This window comes from Ceratosolen solmsi, unplaced genomic scaffold (genome assembly GCF_000503995.2).
Source record: "Ceratosolen solmsi marchali unplaced genomic scaffold, CerSol_1.0 scaffold47, whole genome shotgun sequence".
Taxonomy (NCBI): Eukaryota; Metazoa; Arthropoda; class Insecta; order Hymenoptera; family Agaonidae; genus Ceratosolen; species Ceratosolen solmsi.
Genome location: NW_011948419.1, coordinates 8,098,495 through 8,110,041, shown reverse-complemented (window position 1 = coordinate 8,110,041; position 11,547 = coordinate 8,098,495). Strand labels below are relative to the sequence as shown.

Below are 11,547 nucleotides of genomic sequence, written 5' to 3'. Positions count from 1 at the left end.
TTCTCTTATACATAGAGCCTCTAATTAACATTTTATAGTTTGCTAATCCATTTTTGCAGTTTTTTTTTTAATCGTAATGTGTTACTATGTAATCATAATAACAAAAATATGTATGGATGTTTCATCTATCAATTCAAATTTTGCAAGAAAGTACAATTAAAAATTTAAATTGTTAATCAGTTAAATTTATCTTTACATTTTTTAATCGTTGCCCTATTAATTTTCTTCGTATAGACTATTAAGGTTTTTATCAATTTATTTTAATTTCTTTTTCAAAATTATATAGATTTTATTAATGAAATTAATTAAATTAATTAATTAACGGAAACAATTTTATTAATGCTTGACAAGTGAATAACCGTTTTATATCAAACGGTGAGATGGAGGTTAGAAATACGGCACCTTAGGTATACTAAAAAAGGCGCTAATTTCTTATACAAATACCGCCAAGTTTTCTATTAAAAATGGCAGTTACAGCACTAGTCAAACGCACAACACGCGTTTCTCACGATTTCTGTGGTATTGTATGCATTGTGCAAATTGTGTTTGTTGAATATTCGAGTATATTTTGTCGTGAATTTAACATGAGCGAGTAAATATAACCGAAGTTGGCCGGGTTTTGACAGTTTATATCAGTGCTTTTGACAATAAGGGAGTAAAGTGTCGGATATAAGATAATAAGCGAAGTTTTATTATTTAGTGACGGGGTAGACTACGAACTAAGTGAAAAAACAACCGAAGTGGATAGAGCGGTTAGAAATCTTACGTGTGCAGCTTAGTGGCACTTTGGTTGCGCGGATTATATTGCAGAGATTCACGTATTTCGTCGAAATGTCTAAGGCAGACGAAAATGCGAGCGATGCCGGCGACAATTCCAACGACTCGTCAGCAGAAACGTCCTCCTCTCGAGGTGGCGGTGACTTTGAAACGAAGCTTGAAACTGACAGAAGCAAGCGTTTCGATTTTCTCCTCAAGCAAACCGAGATCTTTTCTCACTTTATGACTAATAATTCTAAAGATAAAAGCCCACTGAAGATTAAGCCCGGCAGGCCAAGGAAAACACCTTTACCTTCTGACAAACTACAGCCACCAGATTTAAAAGATAGGTTGGATAAGTCATTGGATAAGGATTCAGCAGATCACAGGCACAGCAAAACGGAAACCGAAGAAGATGAAGAATTACTTGCTGCTGATTCTAATGTTACAGCTCCTGTTACAAGGTTTGAGAGCTCTCCACCATACATTAAGTCTGGAGAGCTTAGAGATTATCAAGTTCGAGGTCTTAATTGGATGATATCATTGTATGAGAATGGTATTAATGGTATTTTGGCTGATGAGATGGGTTTAGGTGAGAATTAGTCAAATGTTTTGTAATTTTATCATGATCTTTCTACATAGTATAAAAAAGTAAAACTAGATGTTTTTGTAATTCATATTAATAATTTGTTGATATTTATCTTATATTTTGATAGAAACTTGACTATAGGTTCAATATTTTTATATTATTTAACAAATTAAATAATGTTTTTATTTAATATAGTGTAATATATTACTTATGTTCTTAATTCTAAATTAAATTTTTTAATTAAACTATAGTTTTTAAGCGTATCTTTAATAAAGGATACTTATGAAATATTTAAAATTTTTTATGTAAAAAATCATATATTCACTTAAAATTGGTCATTAAACAAAATTGGTAAATATATGTAAAAATTTTAAATTTATATTTAAATTTAAATTTATATGTTAAATTTAAATTTAAATTTAGTTAATTATGTATTTTTCAAAAAATATGAATTATACGGTTTTTCAATTATAGGTAAAACTCTACAAACTATTTCCTTACTGGGTTACATGAAACATTTTAGAAGTATATCTGGACCTCATATTGTTGTGGTACCCAAAACAACATTAGCTAATTGGATGAATGAATTCAAAAAATGGTGTCCATCTTTAAGAACTGTTTTCCTTATTGGAGACTCCGATACTAGAAATGCTTTTATCAGAGATGTTATGTTGCCAGGAGAGTGGGATGTATGTGTGACATCTTATGAAATGGTTTTGATAGAAAAATGGGTTTTTAAAAAATTCAATTGGCGTTATATGGTAGTAGATGAGGCCCATAGATTGAAAAATGAAAAGTCAAAGCTTTCTGAAATTTTACGTGAATGTAAAACAGCTAACAGACTTTTGTTAACTGGTACACCTCTACAAAATAATTTGCACGAATTATGGTCACTCTTAAATTTCTTGCTACCTGATGTTTTCAACAGTTCTGAAGATTTTGATTCTTGGTTTAATACAAATAGCTTCTTAGGAGACAATACTCTTATTGAAAGATTGCATGCTGTTCTACGACCCTTTTTGTTACGCAGATTGAAATCCGAAGTAGAAAAAGGTTTAAAACCAAAGAAAGAAATTAAAGTTTATATAGGTTCGTACTATTAATTTATTTATGCTTTCTAATTAGATTTAATTATGTTTGTTAATTAAATCTGTGCTTATTAAATGTAATAAAGTTCTTATTCTTTAAGAGAGTTAAAATTTAAATGGATTTTAAAGGTAGTATATTAAATCATAATATTGTGTAACATACATAGGCTAGGTAATTTTTTTTTTATTTATATATAAAAATATAAATTTTTTATCATAAAATAAACATTTGATATGTTAAATTTCATAATTCTTTAGTTAGTAGAAAATATATATACACAGTTTTTTAATTAGTTTTCAGCAGATTCAGCGCTCTTTGAGATTATGGTTTAAATTTTATTATTTACAAAAAACTAATTATTTTATTTAAATTACCTTGGGAGAATAAAAGAATTATGATATTTTACATGAACTATTTCTCAATTTTATAATTTTAACATTTTATTTAGAATTATAATAATATTAATAAGATTAATTTTTTGTAAATATAAGAGAGGTATAGTATTAGATTCATTTCAGGTCTGAGTAAAATGCAGCGTGAATGGTACACAAAGGTTCTGATGAAAGATATTGATATTGTTAACGGTGCTGGCAAGATTGAGAAGATGCGTCTGCAGAATATTCTTATGCAATTGCGTAAATGTTGCAATCACCCGTATTTGTTTGATGGTGCTGAGCCTGGGCCACCGTACACGACTGACGAGCATCTCGTCTATAATTGTGGCAAACTTGTCATCCTTGACAAGCTACTCCCAAAGCTTCAGCAGCAGCAATCACGTGTCCTTATTTTTAGCCAAATGACACGTATGCTGGACATCCTTGAAGATTATTGTCACTGGCGTTGCTATCAGTACTGCCGCCTTGACGGTAATACTGCGCATGAAGATCGTCAGAGGCAGATCAATGAGTACAATGCACCTGGGAGTGAAAAGTTCATTTTCATGCTATCGACACGTGCTGGAGGCTTAGGTATTAACCTTGCAACTGCTGATGTTGTCATTATCTATGATTCAGACTGGAATCCTCAAATGGATCTCCAGGCTATGGATCGTGCACATCGTATTGGTCAACAGAAACAGGTCATCATACTTTCATTGTTATTTTATAGGCCTTCATGCCACTTAGTTTTTCTAAGTTAATGTACAATTACAATTTATTTATAATTTTGTTAAAAAATCTTTGATAGTTCAGCTTTTAGTTCTTAATATTAAGAACATTTCCTATTTTATGGTTTTTAATGCATTAACATATTCTAACAAAAGGTTTATTTATAAAAATACATTTAAACCTTGTAAAAATTTTAATTTTGGAAGTTTAATTATTTTATACAAATCATAAATTAAATTACCTTAATTATAATATGTGATAATAAATTTAAATTTCTGCTTTGTAAATACATATTTAAAGTGTTTTTAAATTATCGAATTAAAAATTGTTTTTTGTTTATTCATGCCATTTTAAGACCTAATATGTTTCTAATAATAAAAATTTTCAAATCTACATAGGTACGTGTGTTTCGATTTATTACCGAAAATACTGTCGAAGAAAAGATTGTGGAGCGGGCGGAAGTGAAGCTCCGTCTCGATAAGCTCGTTATCCAGCAGGGCAGACTCGTCGATGCTAAACAAAATGCCCTCAACAAAGATGAAATGCTGAATATTATTCGACACGGAGCGAACGAAGTATTCGCCTCTAAAGATAGTGCCATTACTGATGAAGATATTGACACGATTCTACAAAAGGGTGAGGAAAAGACTCAAGAAATGAAACAGAAGCTTGAAAGCCTCGGCGAGTCCTCTCTTCGTAATTTTACTGTTGATGCGCCTACGGACTCAGTTTATCAGTTTGAAGGTCAGGACTATAGAGAAAAGCAGAAAATATTAGGCATAGGACATTGGATTGAACCGCCGAAGCGTGAGCGTAAAGCTAATTATGCTGTAGATGCGTACTTTCGGGAGGCTCTTCGGGTTTCCGAGCCCAAGGCACCAAAAGCCCCCAGACCACCAAAACAACCAATAGTTCAGGATTTTCAATTTTTTCCTCCAAGACTTTTTGAGCTCCTTGACCAAGAAATCTACTATTTTAGGCAAACTGTAGGATATAAAGTACCTAAAAATCCAGAATTGGGTAAGACAATCGATTTTATTTTTATTTTTCAATCAATTAATGACATCTAATGTTTTCTGTGAGCTAATAAATTACACAATTAACCAATCTACTTAATAATCACTATTTATTCATTATATACAGTGGTACTTTTTACAAACAATTTTTATTATAATATATTATTTAAACAATACATCGGTTTCATGCAATAATGCATTTAATCTGTTTTATATTTATTTTTTAAATATTTAAATTTAAGTCTAATGTTATTTAAAAGTAATTACTCAATAATATTATTATTTAAAAATAAGCATATGGTTACTTAGTAATAATAATACATAAAATTAAATTTTTTCTATATCAATAAGTTAAAATTATTCTATAATTTAATTGAAATTAAATATATCTTTTATATAAGTTAGTTTTTCAATTTAATATTTTTTAACTTCAAGTAACTTAATAATTATGAATTAAGAAAAAATTGAAAGTTATTTGAAAGTTAATTTAAGATTTGTTTACTAATAATTACAGATTTAAAATAAAATACTTGTGTTTGTAGGTTCAGATGCAGCAAGGATACAAAAAGAAGAACAGCGCAAAATTGACGACGCTCAACAGCTAACCGACGAGGAGGTTGCTGAGAAAGAAAGGCTCCTCACGCAGGGCTTTACAAATTGGACCAAGCGTGACTTCAATCAGTTTATAAAAGCAAATGAGAAATATGGCAGAGATGACATCGAAAATATCGCCAAAGAGGTGGAGGGTAAAACGCCGGAAGAGGTCATGGAGTACTCAGCGGTCTTCTGGGAACGTTGCCACGAGCTCCAGGATATCGATCGTGTGATGGCACAAATAGAGCGTGGTGAAGCCAAGATTCAACGTCGCGCTGGCATTAAAAAGGCCCTAGATGCGAAAATGGCAAGGTACCGAGCGCCTTTTCATCAATTAAGAATAGCCTATGGTACAAACAAGGGCAAAAACTATACTGAGGAAGAAGACAGATTTCTTGTATGCATGCTACATAAATTAGGTAGGTGTTTATTTTATATTTCTTTACTGTAATAACGTAAATTTTTTTCTTTTTAGAAAATTAATTATTTTTGTACTTATGTTTAGAACTAAAATATGCTTTAGATAACATTTTAAATTATTTCAGTAAATCATTTAATCGAATGACTGTTAATTTCTATCCATGGCTCATTATTTTTAATTTCTAAACATATTTTTAGTAGTTTAAAGTTCACTTCAAACCATAGATTATGGAAATTAATGTTTATTAGAAATTTGTATAAAAAGAGGAAATATATTTAATGTTGATCTACAATTAAAATATTTTAAAGAATAAAATACACATGAAATATATTGTTAATAAAAAAAATTGAAAAAGCTTGATTCATATATTGAAAAAATACAAAGAAACATTTAATCTTCCACTTTTCATATTGATTGATTGATAATAAATAATTATAAATTGGTGTTTAAACAGGTTTTGATAAGGAAAATGTATATGAGGAATTAAGGGCAACAGTTAGATCAGCACCACAATTTCGCTTCGATTGGTTCGTTAAATCTCGCACAGCATTAGAGTTGCAGCGCAGATGTAATACGCTTATCACGCTAATCGAACGCGAAAATCAGGAATTGGAGGAGCGTGAGAGGCAAGAAAGAAGAAAAAAAGGTGGCGGTAATATAAACGCAAAACCAGCTTCGAAGCGTAAAGTTGAAAGTCTACCAGCACCTCAACCCAGAAAGAAGAAGAAGTAGGTGTTTAGCATTGACTGCCAGTTTCTTTTGAGTAATATTAAGTTATAATTGAATGAATGATATTGGTGAATGAAGAAAGTGTTTTATTCAGATGTGAGCACAGCATTTTTATACCTTAAAATTAATTCTTTGTGATTACTTTTACTTAAGTTTTATAAATAAATATTTTATGGAATTTATATAGTACCTACAAATAGTATAGAAAGTGAAAAAATTATATATATAATTATTTGAATTTTTGCATGCCTTATCTATAAAATGTACTTGCAAGTTTACTGCATCTTAATATGGGCATTAACTAAATGAATCATATATTTGTTCATATTATTTAAGGCGATAGAACTGTGATTTGAACAATGCGTATGATCAAACATTTATTGATACCGAAATGTTTCTTTTTAAAGAAAAGTATTAGTCATAATAGATTATTTTTCATATATATATATATTTGTATAAACGATTCGAAAATTAATTAAAATGTTTTTGTTTATTACATTCAATAGTGCTCTGAATATTATCTAAATTATAAATTAGAAACAAGATATACTAAAGAAGTAAGTAAAAAATATATAAGTAAACACAAAGTATTAATTTCAAAATGTATAGAAGTACCTAACCTACGCAATTACTAAGGCTAAGATATGTGTAAACAGTTTCCAATGCAAAATTGTAATATTATAAATTCAAATAAATTAAATGTCAATAATTTTTAAATTTATTAACTTTATATTTTATTAGAAATTAATTTTATAATGTTAGTATTTTGTATACTTACGTAATCTATATCATGAAATTGAAAAATTAATATAAATATTTTTTTAAATTTGTACTGTTCACATGTGCTACTTAAATTTATTTTTAATAGTACAACGTAGAATCTACAAATAATAAGAAAATAAACTTTAGTAGTTATGAAATTGAATCATTTGTATTTATTAAAAACTTATTATTCCTTTTAATTTGACAAAGTAATAAAATGTTAATAAATTAATTCCAACTTATCAAAAATTATAATTTGAAAAATGATTACTAATATTTAAAAATTTCAGTTAATAAATTACAAAACTTATAGACCATTGTTCATGTATTTAGTTTGAACAGAACAAGCATGTAAAAATTATGTAAAAGTTTAATATGTTTTTGAAAAATGTTCGTTGTAACATTTTAATTACAAAATTTTTTTAAAAATAATAAAGTTGCTTTTATTATTCTGTAATTTCCTATCAAAAGCATTAATTAAAATATGAAAAATAGAGTATAAGAATAAATATAAATTAATATAAACAAGTCTTACTTTAAAATAGTTATATTGACATTTGAGTATCTTTAAATTTTTACTTGTAATAACTATTCGAAATCATAAATGTTTGAATAATCTAATGTGTATATATATTTTTTTTAATTTAAGTAATTATGTAGAAAATGGAAAAAGTTAAATAAAACGGAGTTAATTTAATATAAATAATTATAATTATTATAAACTTATGTTATTAATAAATAAGAATAGAATGTAATAATAATTATAAATGTAAATTACAAAATGCTATATTATTTTCATTTAAATTGCTTACCGATAAAAACATTCATATAAACTTAGAAATCAATTTTATTATAATAAATATTAAATTTTAATTTATATATTTATTTTTCTTGTCAGAAAATCTGGTGATACATTGACAAACTTCGTTATTGAAGTGTCTACTGACAGGTTTTTAGGATTTTTTTACATTGAAACAATTATAATTCTTACATTTTTGTCGCCTTTCGTATTCGATGATTATACAGTGCATAAAACGCTTATGACGCTTCTGGGAATGTGAACACTTTAATCTACTTATAAATGATTGCACACCATTGGTGCAGATTTTTATTTGAAAAATAAAAGCAAATGTAAATACTTAAGTATATTTTGGAATCTATTTAACTAATTTAATTACAACAATTCTAAGTAATTTTCATATACATGTAATTCTGGAATTTTTAGTAAAAGGTTTTAAAATATATAAATTATATTTCTTAACATAATATTTAAATTACTTTTATAAATTTCTTAATTAAATTAATACAATAGTAGGTTCAAAAATATTATACAATGGATTTAACTTATCTAATATTTTACTAAAATATTTGTGATTAAATAAATAATTTAATATATATAATTGTTATAATGAATATATATAATAAATAATTTTTTTTGAGGATATTTTAATAGTTTTTTCAATATAATGTATATTATATATATATATATATATATATATATATATATATATATATATCTATAAATATAAATTTTTAAATTGAATTTCATAATTAGCAATATTTTGTAACGAAAACTAGTTGAAATAGAAGATTCACAAGTAAGATTTGTTGTAATTTACGCACACGTATATTGTGTCTGTTATACAGGTGTGCAGTTTTGAAATGTCTGTGGTTTTAATAAGTTAATTTTTTAGAATAGTTTTAGAAATAAATTTAGAATAATTTCACTTTTATAGCAATTCACTTTATCGCCATTGCGATGTACATTTTATAATGTTTTATTTATTACTTTAGTGATATTTAAATTTTTATGATTATATTACGGAAGAATGTCATTCAGTATTCGATCATGTTATTTTTTATTATTTTAAAAATTAACATATTAACATTATGTTCAAAAGATAATAAAACATTCTTGAAGTACTTATCTGCCTTGATAAAAAATATAAATCAAATGTAAACTATAAAATTTGTCTACATGGCCAGTTGAAATGAACCACTATACATTCAATATTAATATTGTTAATTTTTATAATTGTTATTAATAAAAAAAATATATGTTGATAAAATACCTTTTTCCCATAGTAATTAGTGGCAAGGATAATTGTACATACTTTAATGCACAAGACGTTAAGCTTTCCTAATTAATGGATTCTTGATATATTTTTTAAAAAATTCCACAACCGTCAAATCATTTATTATTCATCCTTATAGTGGAAATAGTAATTGATTGAAAAAACTACTATAAATTCGATTTTTAATCAATGGTAAAGTGGCGAATCTTTTGTTTATTATACATTTACTATGAAATGGTAATTTGAATTTAACCATTAATTTATTACATGATTTATTATTTTTTTTAAATATTTGATGTAATTTAATGATTAAGTGCGCAATATTTTGAGTTTGTGCAGCAACTTCTTGTAGCAAATATGTGTCATATTATTTATCAATACATATTTTATAATTCCATCGTATATATAAATTTTAAACAATATTGCTTGTACATAAACGCGTTTACTTTGCTTTTTATACTTTACAATTATTTTTCTATTATTTTTTTTTTAATTGTTCACAGAATTTTTAAAATAATTTTTATTGTATTAAATTTTAATAAAATTTACCATTAATGCTTTCCGCTATTCAACAACTTAAGCTAAGTAAATATGCAAAATATTCATCATAGTAAATTACCGCATGCTGAAAATACAATTGCCTACCGAGTTTTAATAAGCAATGGGAAAATACATGAATGTATTTGTGGTTTTAATTTATCTACTATTAAAATCTACAATATCGCTGATACAAAGCATATCAATATTAATACTGGTAAATAATATGGCTAGGCAAACGCATTTGCAGTTGAGCGTCTAATTTGTGAGAAAGTACGCTATTTAAATAATTTTGCGCAATTGTATTAGACTAATAGTGTCAATATTTCATTGTAATACTAAAATTAATTTTTACATTTCGCTTTATGATAATCAATGATTAACCAAGATTTATAGATAAAATATTAACGCATATAGTACGACGTAAATGTGGATTCTTGTTCTACGTAAACAAAATTACAGGTCAATGAAATATCATATCGAGTTAGTGCATTCGTTTGGGTTATATATATTATTTTTAACCTCTTTCTATTCTTAAAGAGGCTCTAAAGCTGTATAATTAGAAAAATTTACTTTTGTGTGCATTAAATATCGGAATAATTTTTATGATATAACGATTATTATAAAAGAAAAATAATTTATTAATATAAGTTACATTCGCATTATATATATATATATATATATATATATATATATATATATATATAATATTTACAGAAAATCATTTTAAGTACATGAATAATCTTCATCATTAATAATCAAAATAATTTAATTAAGTCTAAGGCGTTGCTAATAATTATATAATCTATTTATTTATTATTGAAGTTGATGTTAATTCAATAATATAATAGTGAATATCGATTTTTTTCAAATCAATTAACTTGGTAAAATATATATATTTTTTCAAATACATCAAATATGTTTGTTTAAATACTATAGCAAATTTTTATAGAACGTCTCAATATTCAAATGACACGTCAAGTTATATTTAAAAAGTGATTTAAAAATATTATCGAATTTAATTATGCAAAACATGAACAAGCTTTTTTTGAATAAAACGATTATATAATTATTAATAATATTAACAAAAATTTATCATTAACGATATTAAGATTTATACTGTATAAATATAAATAGTATTAATTCATTGTACATTTATAAAATTTTATACGGTTTCACTTTATGTATACGATTGTTGAAAATCCTAAAAGTATTATGAAACGCTGTACATTAAAGCAGTGATTGTTCAAATTTCATTTATATTTATAACCTTTAACAAGGTTATAAAATTCAGTCGTATTGTTTTACGTAATGAGTTTTGAAAAAATTTATTATGAGTCAATGCTTTCTAAAAGCTTTAGAACCCCCTTAAAAGTTCTTTCGCCGCTAAATAATCAATACTCCCTATATGGTTAAAAATGTATTTGATTAATCTGCAAAACGGATCACGATCTCGTCTGCCAGCAGCGAAGTCACAATTTTAAAAACGTGTAGTTTCTACAACCGAAAGACTGTTTTCTTACGCATTCGCAATTATCGCATACACATGTTGCGAAAAATCGGCATCGAGAGAGCGAACAATCGGTCCGGCGAAATCGATGCGGCAACGGCGGACCACGTGATATTCTACGTAACATTAGTGTTATCTGAACGGAAATGCTTCGTCGTATTTTCATGAGAATAACCGATACCCTGAGTTATCGAGCCTCCTTCTCGTTACGGAGTCGTCATAGTTAAGGTTATCGTGATCACTCTTATAATTATTTGTATTAATGTTAGTACTTAAGAGGTTTCGCGTTTCGAGTATCACATTACCAACAATAATTGTTTTGTAAATTTAATTTTAAATAAGGATGATAAATTTTCAATCTCC

General features: G+C 26.7%; 1 protein-coding gene across 1 annotated transcript; it reads left to right on the top strand.

The window, feature by feature from the left end:
• Positions 1–788: 788 nt before the first annotated feature.
• Iswi (nucleosome-remodeling ATPase imitation SWI) lies at positions 789–6,617 on the top strand. Its single transcript, XM_011497619.1, has 6 exons — positions 789–1,348; positions 1,820–2,434; positions 2,953–3,512; positions 3,939–4,560; positions 5,099–5,569; positions 6,026–6,617. The coding sequence occupies exons 1-6, from the start codon at positions 832–834 to the stop codon at positions 6,301–6,303; spliced, it is 3,063 nt and encodes a 1,020-aa protein (XP_011495921.1). The 5' UTR covers positions 789–831; the 3' UTR covers positions 6,304–6,617.
• Positions 6,618–11,547: the final 4,930 nt, after the last annotated feature.

Bases quoted from the DNA above. Each gene is read 5' to 3' on its own strand.
- Iswi (XM_011497619.1), top strand. From the start codon at position 832: ATGTCTAAGGCAGACGAAAATGCGAGCGATGCCGGCGACAATTCCAAC. The intron at 1,349-1,819 runs GTGAGAATTAGT...TTTCAATTATAG, and splicing joins GGCTGATGAGATGGGTTTAG to GTAAAACTCTACAAACTATT. The intron at 2,435-2,952 runs GTTCGTACTATT...GATTCATTTCAG, and splicing joins AGAAATTAAAGTTTATATAG to GTCTGAGTAAAATGCAGCGT.